The sequence below is a fragment of the Antechinus flavipes genome, chromosome 1 (genome assembly GCF_016432865.1).
Source record: "Antechinus flavipes isolate AdamAnt ecotype Samford, QLD, Australia chromosome 1, AdamAnt_v2, whole genome shotgun sequence".
Classification (NCBI taxonomy): Eukaryota; Metazoa; Chordata; class Mammalia; order Dasyuromorphia; family Dasyuridae; genus Antechinus; species Antechinus flavipes.
This window is the reverse complement of record NC_067398.1, coordinates 295,098,425-295,118,650: the sequence shown is the minus strand read 5'-3', so window position 1 is coordinate 295,118,650 and position 20,226 is coordinate 295,098,425. Positions and strand designations below refer to the sequence as shown.

The 20,226-nt window shown below is 35.1% G+C and overlaps 1 protein-coding gene and 1 pseudogene across 1 annotated transcript; one reads left to right on the top strand and one right to left on the bottom strand.

The window, feature by feature from the left end:
* Positions 1-2,982: 2,982 nt before the first annotated feature.
* On the bottom strand, positions 2,983-4,919 carry LOC127545385 (serologically defined colon cancer antigen 8 homolog; annotated as a pseudogene).
* A 4,320-nt stretch (positions 4,920-9,239) lies between these two features.
* MPV17L (MPV17 mitochondrial inner membrane protein like) lies at positions 9,240-19,400 on the top strand. Its single transcript, XM_051962858.1, has 4 exons — positions 9,240-9,820; positions 11,831-11,901; positions 19,075-19,104; positions 19,193-19,400. Exons 1-4 carry the CDS (start codon positions 9,511-9,513, stop codon positions 19,370-19,372), a joined length of 591 nt encoding a protein of 196 aa, XP_051818818.1. The 5' UTR covers positions 9,240-9,510; the 3' UTR covers positions 19,373-19,400.
* The last annotated feature ends 826 nt before the right edge of the window (positions 19,401-20,226 follow it).

Here is a 20,226-nt window from a genome sequence, read left to right as displayed (position 1 = left end):
TTATTTACAGTAATTTGTTCAGTCAATCTGCAATTGATTGGGCACTTGCTATAGTTCTTTGCTAAACAGAAAGTGCTGATTTAAGTACTTTTGTACATATTGGTCATTTTCCTGTAAATCTAAACTCTTTGGGGTAAAGCCTCAATAATGGTATCATTATTAGGTCAGGGTATTTTCAGTTTAGTGACTTTTGGAGTATTTGTTGTTATTCAATTGTTTTAGTTGTGTTCTACTTTTAATGATCCCATTTGGAATTTTCTTGGCAAAGATACTGGAGTGATTTGCTATTTCCTCCTCCAGCCATTAGGCAAACAGGGCTAAGTGACTTGACTGGGATCACACAGTTAGATGAATCTTCCTGACTCCAAACCTGGCATTCTATCCACAGTGCCATCTAGCTGCCCCACATATTCATATGCTGTATATATGTATGTGCCTGTGTGTACATAGGTGATATGTATACATTATATATGCATATGTAAGCTTGAGTATGTGAATACATACATTTACATATGTCTATATGAAACTCAAAATAAAACTACTAACGTTTTTTCTTAGGTGGAAGAAGTTGCAGAAAGGCTAACTCTTCTGGAAAAAAAAGCTGGACTTATGTGAGAAAAAGACACTCACTGCTCTCATCCTTTGACCTATCAGTCCCGTGGTTGAGTGTATAGGCCCAAAAGATCAAAAACAGAAAGAAAGTTTACATAATAAATGGGAATAGATAAGTAAAGAAATGTTGGAAAAGTGTTGAATACATAATATATACATCTAAGTTTATATATATATATATATATATATTATTTTGAAATCTGAAAACTCTAATGGTACATATGTGTTATTGAAAATATATTTAGAGCAAATTACCAATTTTTTCCCAAGAATTTTAATTTGTATCAAAGATGTTCTTAGGTAGTAGGTTAGACTGTGTAAAGTCATTATTGAGACTCCAACTATCGTTGCTAGCAGAAATTACTAATTTATACTGCCTTGAAAGTAAAATGTGTGTTTTTTCTAAAGCTCAAGTAAAACTAATTTTTTAGGGCACTTCTACAATACATATAATTGATGTCTATTTCATTTCTTTGCCATGGTTAAAAAATTCATCACCCAAACTGTGTCTACTTGTAATGATAGTGAATATATATGAATTTTTAAAACTCCTCTTCCTTTTCAGTTTTGAAAGGACTCTTGGGAAAAAATAGGTAATTTTCATTTTGTGTCTTGACCCCAAAGAGTAGAATCTTTTTCATACTCTGTTTTATTATACCTTTGCCACACCCTTCTCTCCAGTTTCTTGGGGAGAAAAATCTCTACAACAAAGGTTGGCTATAACTCACTTACCCAGGAATTCTTGAACTCATGAGGTATCATCAAAGGCTACAAACATTCATTTCTTCAAATCTTCATGGAGTGACCTACACTCAGAGAAAGAAATATTATAGATGAGGCAGCTATCCACTTAAAATTCAGTCTCAAGCCTACTCCTACGTGCGTGTAATTGCCATTGCTACTAGGGCTAGGAAGGGAAGAAAGGCAGTGGGTCACTGCTTGCTGGAAGTATGGAGGAGTTACCAGAATCCCAAAAAAAGCTGCTGAGAAAGAAAGGCTAGAATCTTTTTGTCCTCCTTAATCCCTATTGAGAGGGAAGTTTCCTTCACAATAGTCTGTCCCCCAAGATTTTCAGTGATCTGCTTTGACATGAGCACAGTCACATGGGCCCATGGCATCCCAAAATTCTTATTTTTCAGCAAGGGTCCAGAAAAATGTTTGCCAGAAAGGGGACATAACACATATCTACCTTGAATGCAGGTGCTCTAGTCTACAACATCAAGGGATACTCCTGATCATTTTTCACATAGTAGATTATAAAACAATAAATATTTGTTTTCTATTTTTCAATATGACATTTTCAAAATAGATAAGTGCTCAAATGGCTTCTTTATATTGAAGTTAGGACCGTGTTAGTTGACATTTCTTGATCAGAAACCAAATAGCAGACTTAAGCAAAGGAAATATGAATGGCCATTCATCAATGAAAAATAAATCAGATTTTAAACATTAGGTTTACATAAGATTTAAATTTCACTGGTGATACCATAACAGAAATCCATAATACCTGGGCAACAGTCATCCTGCATCTATAATGATCCTATCATCCCGATTCCTTTAATAAATAAGAAATTATTTTTAATTTACAATAATTCCCACAACAATGAAAAAATTGTTACTTCTACCACTCTTGGATACATAACGGCTGCTAAATTTGCAATTCTCTGTGAAAGCAAAGTACTTGCTAATACACTCTGAGTTTATGTTTTTAAACAATTTGAATGTCAGTATTATAGATCAATTTCTTACTCTAAAGAAATATCTCAACCCCAAAGATCATTAGTATGGTACTATTTCCTCATTGGTGAGGATGAATACCCTGCTATGTATGTGGGGTGGGGTGAAGCTAGGGGAGAAGCAGAGAGGATTTCTCTCTCTCTCTGGTCCCAGAGGCAATGGCAATTACAGTTACCCAGAAATAAGAACACCTGCTTAAATAGTCAAGTCTGAAATGGCATCTCAAGTTTTGAGTTTCCTCCTCTGCTTTGTGCTTCTTTCCCCAAGCTTAGATTCCTCAAGGATGAACTGAAGGAATGAAAGTTTATAACCTTTAATGATACCTCATGAGTTCCTGTGTAATGACTAAAATTTGTTGTAGAAACTATTTTCCCAAGAGTTTAACTGGGGAGGAAAGAGTGGCTTGGGAATAATAAACCAGAAAGTGAGATTCCCCTCTTTGGGGTCAGGACACCAGGAAGAATCCTAGCTTTGTGTTGGGTCTTTTATAACTTCATTTTATTTCACGTAGAAAATGACAACACCCAATATAAGCTAAAGTATAAATAGATTGCCTACAAACATAAAATTAAACCCTAATTTAAAAAGCCCAGATTTCTCATTTCCCTTTGCAACAAATATCTTTTCTGTGCATTAAGCATCCACCGTGGAACTTTGTAGATTGAAGAGATACAAAGGGATGGATAGAAAGAACAATCTGGCTGTCAATTCCTGGTGTTTAATTTCAAGCTCCTTCAGCGGTTTTATTCTGTACTCTCTATGCTCCATTTCTACCTCATCCTTCATTTTGATTTGATTCAACTGATAGTACATTTCTCCACATACCTCTGTGAGTTCCATGTCATGACAAGTCGGTTGTTTTTCAGCTTCTTCTAACTGATTAGCTACTGACATCTCTTATAACTTTCTCCACCTGAGCCATATTCTGAGATAAAGCAAGCATTATTGCTCCCAGATCTTCCTGTTCTTTTTTCAGCTTTTGTACCAAGATCTCCTTTTCATTTCTCTTGCTGTACTATGAGCTCTTTTTCAAATCAACATTTCTATCTCTCCAACTCAGTCTTTGACTGATCACACTGAATTAAAACCTTGTTGTTGTTTTTTTTTCAAAGTTGGCTTCTTCTATCATCAGGACAGCCTGTTTCACTTCCTTATAGGCATTGGATTCCATTTGCTACATCTCTGACAAAGTCTTTTTTACTGTAACAAGTGCAGACATTAATTCATCCCTCTCTTTGGTCAATCTTTCAATAGTCTGTACATGAATATTGGTATGTGTTTGAATGAGAACAGCTTCATATTGAGAACATTTTAAACACAGATCACCAGCACAGAAGTTGAAAGGAGTAAATCTTGATGCCTTACTCTCTCCTTGAATTCTTCACACCTTTTCTGACACTCAGACAAGTTTTTACTCAGTGTTGTGACTTAACATTCTAGTATTTCATTCTCTTCTTTATAAATAAGTTTTAACCGTTCAAGTTCTAGTTGCCACTTTTCCAGATCAGAAGTGATTGATTTTTTTAGATCATTTGAAGTAACAAGTGACTTGCTACCTTGACATGTTCTTAAATCAGCAACAGGCTTAATCCAAGAATTTTGAGAATTTCCAATACAGATCTACTCAATTTTTTGCTCTGCTGATGTGGATTTCAACTCTTCCTGAAACTTTTCATTTTCAAGCACAACTACATATATTCTTTCTTTCATTCTAGGTTGTTTTTCCTTACAAAACTTTACTTATGCCTCTAAATTATGAGTGTATTGGGATTGATCATTAATGATGGGAATAACATCAAATATGGCAAGCAAAGTGTTATTCTCATTTTCTGATGTTTTCAAAGACATCATTTTCTTTCTTGTTGTGAGGATACTTCACTTTTCTTCTTGTTCTGCTGATTTAATAAGGCTTTAAGTTGGTTAACTGCACTATGATGTAGTTCGTGCTAACTGGACCCACTCTCCTCAGTCCCAGTTTCAACAGGATTCTTCATGTTCAAATTCATCTTCCTCAACTGCGATATCACTTCCTTGGAAGAAACATTTCAGTTGGTGAATGCTTCTGTTGGCACATTCTGAGAAGAAAGGTAGATCCTTTACAAATGCAGAAAAGAATATAAAGAAAAATTGACATAGCTATTATTTTCTGTCAATGAAAAAAATAATTGAATCCTTTAATAACAAAGAATTTTCTTGAATATATTGAAAGAGCACATGTAGAACACTTCTTCCTAGAAATTTAGAATTATCCTTGAAGAAACATAAAGTCCATTTAACGTATAGGGGTATGTTGAGATTTCTTTGATCTTTCTTTGAGTTGTTGAGTCCCGTCAGGCTTCAGGAACTTCTGGCTTCCATCTATAAGAGAGAAGATAGAAAAAAGGACAACTCTACAGATTGATGAAGAGAAAGACTCTGGAAAGAGATGAAAGGAGCTGGGCATCTCCATCATGCCTCTAACTCCAGTACCTATACTAAAAGCTTTGGGGAACTTCTCCTTGATTGAGATCCAATATTCTCTCTTGGCTGAGCTGAGTTACCTTACCTCCCCCATGGGAGAATTCCTTCATATTTTGTTTCATATTTGTTTGTTTTCCACTCTTTCTCCCCGCCTCCCCCCCCAAGATGATAGGTAGATCAATACATGTTAAATATATTAAAGTATATGTTAAATACAATATATGTATACATAGCCATACAGTTATTTTGCTTCACAAGAAAAACCTGATATCCTCTTGTGACGTTCTTTCATTGTTTCTTGATGTTGGCTTGGATGTATTGCCTCCCTGGAATCACTGTAATGTACTTGGTCCACTGGTTGACTTAGTTTCCATATCCTCTACATATCAGGTAGCTAATAAAGGTTTATTTCATTGAAGTGACTTGACAGCAGACAGTTATAATAATGCTCTTCTTCTCTATTCTCAACCAGTGAAGGGTAGTTCCTAATTGGGAGGTTTCCCACACTACTGAAATCATAGGCTAGGCCAAAAAAAAACATATTAAATTTGGTGGCATTTCAGAATATGTAAAAAGCTATTTCCCCCTCCCCATTAGAATTACCACTTTTAGTATCAGTTTTCTTCTCATTTGATTTTATTTGTTCATCTTGATGAAATTTATGAATATTATAAAAGGCTATTTTAAACATGAAGGCTAGAAATGGAAATAGAATAAAACAAATTCAATTGATTGTCTATATTAATCCAAGCTAAGGTTAGCTATCATTTCATTTAATATTAATGGAAGTGGACTTCCTGAACCAAAAACAAAGGATTAGTCATAAGATTTTAGATATAGAACCATACAGGTCCCAGAAGTAATAGTCCAACCCCATTCCCTTTATAGGAGAAGAAACTAAATTCCATTTACAAAAGTAACTTTCCTAAAGTCATACTTTAGAAAATCATACCTGAAGCTAGGTCCTCTGACCCCAGAATCAGTTGCTTTTCTACTTCACCACCCTGCTTCCTCCATACCTTAAATATTTAATTTAAGGATTAAATGGTATGGTTTCAACATACTATGATGCAATTAAATGATCAAATACCCTTGGCACTAAGTAATCATTTGACGATCTCTGTTCTACTCTGGAAAATTTACAATAAAAAGTATTGGTAGCAAGACAAAGAATGTTTTTTCCCCCTAAGCTAGTAGTGTTGTCTGAAAATAACATAGATTATACCATCAATCATACAACATTATTTATCAGTATCAAGAATAAGAGTTCTGTGGGGTCATGAAGATTGACTCTTTAGGTATGGTTTCTTCAAATCAGAGTCAAAGCATAGTGGTCCTCCTCAGGTACTTTTATACACACACATACACATATTTTTACATATGTATATGCACACATATAAATATAAAATATACATATATAGTTACATATATTAATATGTACTCTATATATTTTTGTGTGTATCTATCTATCTATATATCTATCTTATAAACAAGGCTAAAGTATGTAAGCCACTGGTACTTTCTAGACATAGTAGATACCCTCTTCTTTGGTGTCACTGTTCCCATCATCACCAGAAGAACCATCATTATTTTCCTTTGCTCTTGGATTCACTGATCACCACCTTCCTCCCATACTGCTGCTTACCCTCCTCCACATAGTTTCCCTTGAGTAAACAGCTAAGACTGTGAGGGAGAAAATATTTAAATAACTACAGAATAAAGTATGAACAAGGGAGAATCATGTTACCTGTCCTTCCCAGCTTGTTATCTATCCCTATATCAGGATAATGGGAAAAGGTTCTTTGTTTTAACTCCTTCCCCTGTAATCCAGAATATTAGATTTAATAATAAATCCATGCTCATATCCTTTGTTGTCTCTTCAAGCAATAGAGATGTAAGCTGTATACATTAAAAAATACTAGTGGTGAGAAAGAAGCATTAATGGCACTTTCTTTTCAAGCAATAGAGATGTAAGCTATATACATTAAAAAATACTAGTAGTGAAGAAAGAAGCATTAATGGCACTTTCTTTTTAAGTAGGCCTTCTAATTGTCCATCTCTGGGCAAATGTTCCTTTTACCCAATAGAAAATACAAATTTGCCTGTAGCAGTAGTGTTACACATCTGTAAAACTCTGGCACATAGTAAGTTTGTAATAAATAGTTATTCCCTTCCCCTTCCTTCTCAGAGATTTCTGTATGCCAAAGGAAGACTAAGAATGCCGTGAAAAAATGTTTAGATAGTATGGTGGATTTGACAACTTCTCAATTCAAGATTAAGTAACAGTTTTAAAAATTAATGAAAAAATTGTAATACATTTTAATGGAATTCTTAGTGATAAACTGATAAAAGTGTTCTTTTGTTCGGTTTTCTTGGGAGTCTCTGGGCAGCCTTCTTTTCAATTCAGTAATCACCACAGGAGTAACCAAATTCTTTATTATTTCTTTCAAGGAGATAATAAAGAAAGATTTCTCAGTGAAATTCCCCTTTTATATTTTAGTGCAAAAATGTGTTTTTTAGTAATTTTCCATTGCTTAGTGATTTTAATATAGGTTGACATATATTGATTGATTATGTCCTGAAAATTCTTGATCAGAGCTTTCTACAAATGATGAAGTAAAAACATAATGGAGTCATGTTTTTAGTGTTTGTTGTTGTTTTAGGGCCATGCTAGGTATTTTACAATCTCCTGCTTCCCCCTCCTGATAGGAATCAAAGTCACTCTCTGGGAAAGGTGAGTGGAGGCAACTCAAGATATCTATTCATGCCTCTTTGTGAGTTATATCCAGAAAGATACACATAAGCTACATATACACACAAAACTATCCAACAACAATGGCTAGATACAGCTAATAGTACTATTAATGTTTATGTTTTTGTCAATGCCCATTATATTCATGGAGTTAGGTTTCAGTTGCTTTGCCAATCCTGGGTAGTCATTTCACCTTCCTCTTTTCTTATTGAACAATTCCTTCTAATATCTTGCCCCACCTACATATATGTATATATACGTGTATATATTATATATGTGTATGTGTGTACATTTATATATATATATAAAATCAAGCCCCAGCCTTCTACCTAACACTATAAAATTTCACAAATCCCAGAAGAATAGGACACTCAATTCAAGATATTAGGCAGAGTACTAAGGCCTAAGACAATCCCTTTCACATATCAGGTAGCTAATAAAGGTTTATTTCATTGAAGTGACTTGACAGCAGACAGTTATAATAATGCTCTTCTTCTCTATTCTCCTTTTCTTAAAAGTGTAAAAAAAAATCATAACACCACACACCTCTGTGGTGTAAAGGGAGCAAAAAGGATTTTAAGTTCTTTGGTAAAGGTTTGAGTTCTATTGTCCTAGAAATAAGGGGGCTTGCACCCCTATTTTTTATCCTATCAAGATAATTCTTTTGTCATGATGTTTTCCAGTCTTGTTCAGTTTACAATTCTTGTTTTCCCTCTTGTCTGATGTATTTAATTAGGGACTTTTGGTAGAAGTATCACATAATTTGATACAGGCAGGGAGGAAGAAAAATAATCAGGATTTGATAAAACAAAAACAAATCTGTCTCAAACAATAAGATATTCTCAATCTTTCAGGTATGTTGATAAGCTGACCTAGTGGGCAAGTTTCTGCCAACGCTAGAAGTTGCTTTTTTGGTAGTTCAAGGTAGAGTGAAGAGAAAAGAGGAAAAAGGCGGGGGGGGGGGGGGGGGGGGGGGGGGGGGGGGGGGAATAAGCAATATCTCAGTGGATCAACAGAACCTTAGATCTGTTGCTTAATGGTGCTTGCCCAAAAACAAAGCGAAATCTCTTTTATTTCGGGCAGTGATTGTAAAAAAAAAACAAAAAAAAAAAACCCGGGAAGCAGTTTGCATACACACGAACCCAACACAAGCACACAGTATCTGAGGATACTGACAGAAAAGGTACAGTTGTAAGAAAAGAGGTTAGACAGGGACATACCAAAGCAGTCTGTTTGGGTTATCAAATCTTGAAAGGGAGTAGTCAAAATTGAATGATTAAAAAAAAAGAATCGAAGGGGTTCAGAAAGGAGGAAATTGGGAAGGTGTGGAGTCAGGAACCAACTGGGCAGGTGTACAGCTTGAATGAGAGTGGCCAAAGGAGAGTGATCAAGAAAGCAAGAAACTACGGAAATGGAAAAAATCGCCAGGAACGGAGTATAGGCAAGACCTTGGCAGGTCTGAAGGAGAGAGTAAGGTAAAGGACAAAAGGATAGGTAGAAGGAGTGGGGTGCAAATCAGGAAAAAGATCGAGATTCTGGCTGGCAGAGGTAGGGAAATGGCAAAGTTTGAAAGGGCAACTAGTCCAGAAGTCCGAGAAGTCAGAGAAAGGGGGCAAGGTCTAACCTAAACTGGATGTGGCTGGGGCAGCCCTGATAGGAGTGAGCTGACCCAGGGAGGCAGGTCTAATAGGGAGCAAATCCGGCATACAACAATAAAAGCCTACCGAAGGAGGCAGATCTAACTGAATGTAGCTGCCAATGAGTCGAAAGACAAGAGGAAATCCTGACTGTGGCTAGCAGCGGTGCCCTAGGGTGCCTGAGAGTACACGGTTGTAAGTCCACCTTCCCGCCCACACCGGCGTCTCCACCCTAGGCGCTGTCACGCAGCTCCGGGGGTGAGCGGAGGGGAAGCGCACCAAACCAGCCAGTGGGGCCGAACGAGGCCGGCGATGTGGGGTTGGTGGCGGATAGTGCCGCGAATAGCCCAGCGCTACCCGTGGCCCACAAACGTGCTGCTCTACGGGACTCTATACTCCTCCGGGGACGCGCTGCAGCAGCTACTGCGGAGATGCGAGCCCGACTGGCAGCAGACGCGGCACGTGGCCACCGTGGCCATCGGCTTCCATGCGAATTTCAACTACGTGTGGATGCAGTTCCTGGAGCGCGCGCTGCCGGGCCGCACGCCGCGCGCGGTGCTGTGCAAGGTGCTGTGTGACCAGCTGTTGGGCGGGCCCATCGCGCTGAGCGCCTTCTATACTGGTGAGGGCCGATCGGGGCTGGACAGGCTGGGCCGGGAGCGAAGCGGGGCGCGGGGCGGCGCTGTGGGGGCTGGAAGACCTAACTTGCGGGAGGAGGCTCCCACGGGGCATCCTGGCGCAGGCCGCCGTGACCCAATGGACCCTGCCCTAAAGAGTTGTTTTCGCAGCGCAGCCGGCTGCTTTCCTTTGGAAACAAGACTCAAAATGTCACACGCACGCTCGCACATAATTGTGCTTAATGGTGCTTGCCCAAAAACAAAGCGAAATCTCATTTTATTTCGGGCAGTGATTGTAAAAAAAAAAACCCCAGGAAGCAGATTGCATACACACGAACCCAACACATACCCAGACACACGCACAAACAAACCACACACTCAGCTTTGCAGAGTATGGCCGACACACAGCTCTACATGCTTATGCACACTTGCTGCGTTTCCACTTGAAAATGTAGTGCCTTCCCTCCTGCTTTTGGAAAGGGATGGCAGAATATAAAACAAAAGATTTCACTCATATAAATGCAACCGTGGACATGCATATACATACATGAACGTACACATACATAAGCACACAACACATTTATATTTGTGAATGGCATCCAAAATTGTAGGGAGCAGTTGCAGAAAATAGGGAAACAAAAAATTTTTCACAATGTTCCCACGTATATGCATGAACAGACACCACCCATTTGTTGTGGTTCTCTCACTGAAAAATGTAGCCACCTCTCAGGCTCTGACATTGACATGGGGTAGTGGTTGCTGGAAGCAAATCCCACAGCTATACATTTTGGTGATGACTGTCTGCATATTTAGCCACCTCCCTTCTGACTCTCTGGGTTCATCCAGAATTGCAGAAAACAGAAAATCCCTTTAACGTACAGGCGTGGATACACCCAGCCAGTATGCATGCACAAAAATACTAGATTTTACTGTTCTCAGCAGCTAGTGAACGCCCTCCTTCCTAGTACGATTTCATACTAAGTAGTTGCAAAATGTGGGTCACAAGTTGGCCCCACATGCAATGCTTTGTCTTGAAGGGAAGGGATTATTATCCTCTCTGGTTGTTGACTGGCAGTTGAACCACAAACAAAGGAATCCAGACAAAAATGAGAAAACCTGAGCCTCGTAATTGGAAAGCTCAGAGACTAAAAAGATTAAAAAAGCACGGGGTGTATCAAAATGCAAGAAATAGGACATTTGAGATGGTCTTCATGTGTTTTTTTGGCTAAATTGTCATTTAAAGGAAAAAATGTTTCTCGGGAGTCCTGATTTTGTCTTTACATATCTAGAAGAATTTGTCCCCAGTTAACCTAAAAGCATGTTGTTGGAATTGAATTATTGTCCTTGATAAGATGGAGAATCTGGCTTTTTCAGATTGTGAAAGAATTTGGTTTGTAAAGAACTTGTTAAAAGGCAAAGTTGATTATTGGCTTTTAAACTGTTTTTTTTTTTTTTTTTTAATACGATAATGCAACTCCTTTTTTAAAGTCAAAGTTCTTTTCTTTTTGACAAGAGATCAAGGATCATGGCCACTGTGGGGAGAAGTGGGTAGCTTTTGTTTCTTACTCAGTGATGTTGCTCAGCCTCTTCAATCGTGTCCCATTCTTCGTGACTCCTTCTATTTTAGAGGAGGGTGAATCTTCCTGACTCCAGACCTGGCTTTTTGTCCCCTGTACTTTCTAACTGCCCTTCTTACATAGTAGTAACATATAATTTGGGCACTAGGTAGCGCTTTAGTGCACAGAGTACCCAGCCTAGAATCAGAAAGACTCATTTTCTGGAGTTCAAATCTAGCCTCAGACATTTGCTAAGCTTTGTTAGATTAGTTGACCCTTTTTATCTCAGTTTCTTCATTTGGAAAGCTAGTTGGAGAAGGAGATGGCAAACTGCTCCAGCATTTTTGCCAAGAAAATCCCACATAGACTAACTAGATGTTACTAAACAACAAAAAGTGTACAATAGGATAAAATCTATATTAGGTCTTTTAAAATTCTTGTTTGCCTTTTTATAAACAGGCATGAGTATACTTCAGGGAAAAGAAGATAAGTTTTTGGACCTGAGACAGAAATTCTGGAATACTTATAAGGTGAGTACAAACTAGGTCTTACTTGACTTAGCATTGGAATATTGGGTCTGATCATGTCACTCACTAATTTCAGCATATAAAGTTAAACTTCTTAACTTGGCATTCAAGGTCATCTGACAGAGTCTGGCCCTGTCCTTTGTTTCCAGCTTATTTACTTAAGAGAACAGTTTTGACCTGGTAGGTTCTGGAAACCGTAAAAGGTCCCTAGCCTATGGGGATCAATGACCTAGTTTAACTGAATTTCAATAAAGCATTATATTAAGTAATATACAAATTAAATCTTACTTAAAAACCATAGCAGAGGTAGCTAAGTTGTGCAGTAGATAGAATAGTAGCCCTGAAGTCAGAAGAATCTGAGTTCAAATTCAGCCTCAGACCCTTAATATTTATTAATTGTGTGATCCTGGGCAAGCCAGTTAATCCTGACTGTCTCACAAACAAACAAAAATAGCCAGTTTAATAAGTCAATTCATCAACTTGACAAACATTTATTAAATTATTATCCTTTTCAAAGATATATGCAGACCTTGGCAAAGATACAGTTCTTGCCTTCATGGAGCTTACTTAGGGTCTACCAGAGAATACACATATACAAACATATATATGCATAAATTATATAATAAAATAATGCACAATGCATGACAACTGTCCTTAAAAGGTCTTGCAAAACAAAGTGCTATATAATGTTTAGTGGGAGAAGAGTATTACTGATGAAGGAGGTTGCATTTGAGTTGGGTTTTAAAAGCCAGGTAGTTGTATTATAAGTTACAAGTTGCACTACCATGAGCATTATTTCAACCTAAAAAAAGATGTGAGGGAGAGCATTACAAGCATAGTGAACAGTATACAGGCAAAACTTTGGGAGTGGGAAAAGTGCAAGAAATGTTTAGAGGGCCAGAATTTGGATTATAATAGTAGTTTAAGTAAAATAGAATAGTTTAAGAAATTGTACTAAAGTATCACGTTGTTTGTATCACACAGCCAATACTTACCTCCCCCCCCTTTTTAAATAATCACTTTTATTTTTAAGATACATGCAAAGATAATTTTCAACATTCACTCTTGTAAAACCTTGTGTTCCAAATTTTTCTCTCTCTCTTCTCCCTACACCCTTTCCTAAACAGCAAGTAATCCAATATAGATTTAACATGTCCAGTTCTTCTGAATGTATTTCCACATCATGCTGCACAAGAAAAATCAGATCAAAAAGGGAAAAAAGGAGAAAAAAGGCAAGCAAGCAAACAACAAAAAAGGTGGAAATACTATATTGTGATCCACATTCAGTCCCCATAGATCTCTCTCTGGATACAGATCGCTCTTATCATCACAAATCCATTGGAATTAGCTTGAATCATCTCATTGTTGAAAAGAGCCCAGTCTATTAGCCTATTCCCCCCACCCCCTTTTTTTTAATCAATACAATACAATATAAATGTAGAATTTGGTCAGAAAACTTTAATTCAAAGCCAGTTTTACTACTTAATATCCATATGACCTTAAGTAAATCAAAATCTCTCTGACCTTAGTTTCCTTATTTCTAAAATGAGAGGTTGGAATAGATAGGTTACTTCCAACTTATACTCATGAAAATAAAGAGGAAAGGGTGCTGAGAAGTAAGACTTTCTTCACCATGGGGCAGAGGGGGAAGGATACTCCAGTACTTTAGTCACAATCTTAGCAATGATTCTGACTTGGTTATCTTATCTTTTTAGCATTGACCACAGTTTATTTAGAATTGAGGGCCAAAAAAGTAACTGGAAAACTATAATAATGCTGAACCGTGAGTGAATGAGTTAGTACAACCATTCCCATAATCACAGCCAATGTTCCCAGGTGTGCAATTGTTAAGGCAAGATTTCTCTTTAGTCCCCATGAAAGAAACCATTCTCTGTATTAACAAAGATAATTGGAGCTAAGGATTATATTACCCAGGGCTATCCTTAGGGGGTGGCAAACAAACTAGACTATGTATGTTGCCATCCCTGTAATTTCTTCATAGGACAGAATCTGGTTTCTCCAGATTTAAATCTTATACCATTTTGTCACTGTGGTTTGGAAAGTATTTTGAGTGCTCAAATATCAGAGCTTCTAGTTTGATTTGGCAGACCTTACTCAGAAGATGGAAAGACTTCACTTGCTGATAGATTACAATTTAGGAGACCACTATGCCTCCCATTTAAGGCAGCCTCACTAAATCTGAAAAGGATCATCACCAGAGAGTTGGCCACTGAGTAATACTATTTTTATGTATTTGACTACAGCATCAAAATAAAATAGCTTCTAAAGCACTAGATATTATAGTCAGTAGTGATAGGAAAAGTATCAGCATTGATGAAATCATGGATCTTTGGAATATTAAAAAAGAAATGAGATCCAAATAAATACTCAAGAGTAGCCTCCTTTAGTAAAAATAAGAATGTAAAGATTAGGAAGAATTGTTATTAGGTAAAAGAAGTGGGCAGTGGAAAGATGTCCCAGAAGGGCAGTATGTATTCTGAGAAGGGTGTATTGAAGAGGAAAAGGAAATTTGTCTTGCTAAGTGGCCAACTTCAGCTAGGTGGAAGTGAGAATTAGGTCATGATTTATGATTATTTAAGTGGCTTAGCTTTTTTTTAGTCCTACATGGTATTAGAATATTTTAGAGACCCCCTTTTCATCTCTTCCTTCACATATTTGCCTATTACCTAATATCTCCCTGATCTTCACAGCATTGGTGGGCAGAAGATAAAGAGTTTAAAATAGAAGTGAAAATAATCAACAACTCTATTAAAAGAAACACAGATTTAAACCACTCTGAGGTTTACCCCATGATCAAGCATAAGAGCATAAAAGATGACAAAATATGGAAATAACTAATGTTGGAGGAGATTTAGAAAGACTGACACAATAAAAATTCTTGATGGTATGGTCAACCATTCTGGAAATCAGCTTTGAATAGGTAAAACAAGTTAGAAAACTTCACATCCTTTGATCCAGTGATCTCCTTACTGGATATATAAATCAAACACAATTTTTTTTACATGCAGATTTGTGTGTGTCTGTCTATCTTTGTATATATATAGCAAAACATTTTGTGATTGCAAAAAGTTGGGAACAAAGTGGGTACCTATTGATAGACAAATCATTAAAAAAATTTTGGCAAATGAGTTATTATGGAATATTGTGTATCTTCAGAAATTACTAATATGAGGAAGTCATAGAAACATAGGAAGAAATGAATTAAATAAGCACAACCCAACATTGACACCACAAGTACCACTACTAGATAATACTGTCCAGAGGTTAAGAGAGAAAGAATGCACATATACAAAAATATGTAAAATAGCAATTTTTGTTATGGTAAAGAAACTAAAGGAGGGAGATGATTGAACAAATTATGGCATACAAATCTAATCGAATATTATTGCAATGACCAGAGGATCATGGCAAAGCATGCTACTTACCATCTGACTGAGGGTGATACACGAGATCATCCTAGTTCTTAGGTTCTTAACCTTTTGTGTCATGTTCTCTTGGGCAGTCTAGTTGAACTTACAGATCTCTTATTAGAGTAATGTTTTTAAATATACAAAATAATATAGGCTTGCAAAGGAAGCCAATTATATTGAAATACAGCTATCACATTTTGTCCTTTTTAAAAAAAGTTCTTAGATTTAACTTTTAAAGGACAGAATATTATATTCACTTAAAAAAATAAATTGCATTTATTTCTCATTTTCAAACCACTCCCCCCCACCCCCCGAAGAAAAAAACCCCAACCTTAACAAGTAAGTCTAATCAAGAAAAACAAAATACCATTACTGGCCATATCCAAAAGTGTGATATGTCTTACTCTGCATATTAATCTATAATCTATCTGTCAGGAATTGGATAGCAGTCTTCATCATTCATCCCTTGAAATCAGTTATGTGCATTATCAGTTGTGGCCAATGTATGGATTTATTTTGGTTGGCTGTACTTGTTTATTGCAAAGGAAGGTTTAAAAATTGAGGAAAGGGGAATGATAAGGATGAAAAGAAAAAAATGCCAATGAAACTATATATACATACATATCCCTCTTTTTCTGTTCTTCCTATATGGAAGTGTTCATGTTTGTTAATGTTATTCAAGTTCAGAATAACAAAAAAATTATTAAAAACAAACAGAACTAAAATGATATATACAAATAGAATTAAAACAATACTAAAAGGCAACCAAATTCAAATTAGTTATATGACCAATATTGGTTCCAGGTAACTGTTGAAACACAAGTCCTTCTTAGTAGAGAGAAGAGAAACTGCCAGTTATAGTTGCTGTGGCAGGTTTTATGGAAGCATGTTAGAAGATGGATTAACAAAAATAGATTATCAGGAAATAACTGGAATATAAAAATACAAGACAAAAATAAAAGTTTCAAAAATGGATATATTTAGTTTCAACAGAATAGACCCTTTCCAGTAAACATCTAAACAATTTTCCTTTAAAAAATCCTTCAGTGGGAAAAAAAGTATAGTGATTGTTGACAGAAAATAGGATTCTACCCTTTATTTCTGACAATTTATATGCCTGTTATATGACTGTTTATATGCCTGGGGTTTTGTTGCTTCCCCATGTTGATTTTATTTACGTTGTTTCAGTTGCTATATATATTGTCTGGGCCTTGTATCATTTTTTTTAACATTATTTCTTCGAATACATTATATTTGCACAAATATATTCTACACTTCAGCTATTCCTTTGTAGTTGTGTATATGGTTTTTCCCAACTATTTTTTCCAGCTCTCTACTGAAAAGAAAGACTTCCAAGATCTGTTCTTTGGAACCAAGATTGGTCCTGTAATTAATCTGGATGTGGCTATCTTTTAGTGTTGCTTTGATTTTACATTATTGTTGTTATTATGAAAATGGTCCTGATTCTGTTTTATTTTTTTCATAACTTAAAACTTATATGAACATTTTTATACATAGCAAGGTTTAGGGGACTGACACATTTGACATATGGGTGACCTCATCATCTACCATGTGATATGTTTCCATATTTCATCTTGCCATCACTAGAGCTAGAATGAAGTTAAGGTATGTTTTGACATTTCTTAATAAACTTTCAGCCTCTTTCCTATTGGCTCAATCTTCTACCAGTTCATTAAATATTATTTACTGAATAAACTAGAGAAATGGCCACCCCCAATAGCAGTTACTCATGTATCTCTATATATTAAATCTCTTAATCTGCTATGATTAAATAAATAATTACAAAATAGATAATTTATTAATAAATGAAATTAATATTAAAAGTAATATATAATTATTTACAATATTTTATCTCTATCAAAGATCATAGCTGTCATCATAATGACAGATGATGGGTTTTTTGTTTTTTTTTTTTACTTCTGGAAACACAATTCTAACATTTGAAATATCTTTTGAAGTCTCTCAAGAATGTTCTTAATATTTATCCTAATTATGAATTCATTTCAACCTCTTCAGAAATAAATCATGCTAGCCCTTTTTCTTTTTCTTTTCTTCTATTCACAAATAATGTCTCTGAAGCATACTCCATAAACTACCAGTTTCTTATACATCCTTCATGTTTTTTCACAAAATAATAGAATAATTCTCATAAGAAGTTTCTTTCACCTCTCTCTTTCAAAGAAAAACACATTTTCTTTGACTGAATAGGGAGAAGTACCTTATAGAATGATGGTACAATTCTCATTTGAAACTGGAAGTCTAAACTGTTCAACCTTCCGTTTGACTCTTAAAAACAGTAATAATATCTATAGTCTCTATGGAAGAATCTAATGAAATTGTAATTACATTTACTTATTTTCCTCTTGGGGGATAATTTTAAAATTTTAAACTTAAATACAAAATTAGAAAAGATCATAAGAGAGGAATCAATATAAAATAATATATTTCCATTTCAGGAAAACCTATATAATACATACTACATATAATTTTCAAAGCTGCCCAACTTGTTTTTGCTTCTTTGTTGGTTTTCTTTTATTCTCTGTTGGATACTTTTTACTTTTTTTTTAATCTTCCCTCCCCTTACCACCCTAGAGAAGACTATAATTAAGTATATATATACTTATGTATATAGGCTTAATTATAGCATATATATAAATGTATATATACACATATACATATATACATAAATACCTACATTAACATATGCACATATGCTATCATACATATATATGTAACACTGTATTATGCTGATTTCAACTTGTCATCTGTTTCTTTGAAGGTGGATAGCATCTTCCTTAATAAGTCTAACTCTTTCCATGTTTTTCTAATTTAGCCAGCTCATCATTTCCTATATTACAGTAATATTCTAACCCAATCACATCCTGAGAGACTGACTTAGGAACCTTTTCTTGCAGATAACCTCCTTGAAAGATCAAATTATTAAATGGTTCATACCTTTTAATTAAAAGTTCTAATAATGTACCTTTTTTTTTTTTTTGGCTGAGGTAATTGGGGTTAAGTGACTTACCCAGGGTCACACAGTTAGGAAGTGTTAAGTATCTGAGACCAGAGTTGAACTCAGGGCTGACTTCAGGGTTGGTGCTCTATCCACTGTGCCACTTAGCTGTCCCTAATCTTTAATCTTTAAATACTTAAGACACATTTTTTAAAAAGGCAAGTTCTTCTTAATAGGTAAACTTTTAAGAAAGACACAACTGAAGTTTATTAAAAAGATATATATGAAATATTTTGGAATCTACCAAGATAATATGTTTTGATTATTAATATAATATCAATTTATTCTTAGAGCATTATATTTATATCAAAGAATTTATTTGATACTCTTACACAGAGTGGCAGCTCCTTTTGTTTCTAGAACATTTTCCTGTGAGTTTTTGAATCAGTTGAACTGTGTGATATTACAGTGTAATGTCACAATATCTACTTTTCTGTGTATTTAAGAAATGTTTGCTTTATATATTCATTGTTGACACTAGCTAACATTCTGTTCTCAAAGTATAAGTATGACTAATAAAATTTAATGTTTTCTATCATGATTATTTCAATCTCTAGTTAAATGAGTGAGATCTAATTTGAACAGCTTAGCCTAAATCCAATATCACATGACTAGACTGCCATGTACTTATCAGCCTTTTGTAAATTGAGCAATAAAATTAATCCATTTAGTTGAAAAGCATAGTAATAAAATTCTCCTTTGTTGCAGACTGGTCTCATGTACTGGCCTTTAATGCAGGTGAGTTTCAAACCTACTTTCTGTGCTTACTTTTTAGTATAGTTTATATAGAACACCAAATAACAAAGTCTTTTTCTTTCTGCCACAGCTTACCAACTTCTGTTTTGTTCCCATTTACTTGAGAACAGCATATACAGGACTTTGTGGCTTTCTCTGGGCTATCTTCCTTTGCTACTCCCAACAAAGTGGTGATGGAACATTGTGGTCAATTTTTGCATGGCTTAAGAAAAAGGAGGCCAATGAAAATGAAAGGTCTCCAGAGAAATGATTGCTTTTAAATAAATTCTACTAATGAATTGGCTAAAATTTATTTCCTAAGTTGCAATGAGTTGAACCAAGGAAACAGTATGTTATTTAATAATTCTTATTTCTTAATATAGCATGTTTCATTGTAAAATATTATTGTATCATAGAAGAAAATAATTGACTATGAATAGTTTTATATATTTTATTATCAAGATTTTTGTTTGAAAGAACAGAAGGGATAGGGTTATTGTCAATTTCATTAATATTTTAATTAATATCAAAAAGTTTCATTGTTTAATATATCACTTTTTACCATTTTTATGATTTGATTAAAAAGTATTATGAAAATTTATCTAAAGACTAAATTTCAGAAACTATTATTCAGAAACAGTGGGGATCTAATTAAAAGTTCTTATATTTATATATATAATATATATGTGTGTATATGTATTTCATATATTTCTATACACACAGATGTATATAATATATATATATATATATATATAATTTATATTTATATATTTTCCCTCCCTCACCCCAATTCAAGATACTGAATTCTTATTTTACTCCTTTAAGATCATAGTCATCTATGCCAAGAATGGCCTTACGTAAAGTCCTGTGTACACAGAAACCAAATAACCATAAAGATCAAATAATTTAGTTTTTCCCCAGAATACTATACATAATTTGTAATTATGTTGAACTAAAGCAATACACGATCTCAATCATCAAAGAAACATTATAATGTAACTTTACTGTCAAATGTATTTTATTATGTTTCACTTCTTTGAAATCTGATCACTCTTGTTTTCAAATTTTAACTTCCACTTAAAATTTAAATATTCAGTTATAACCAGAATTTCCATTTTCCATTTC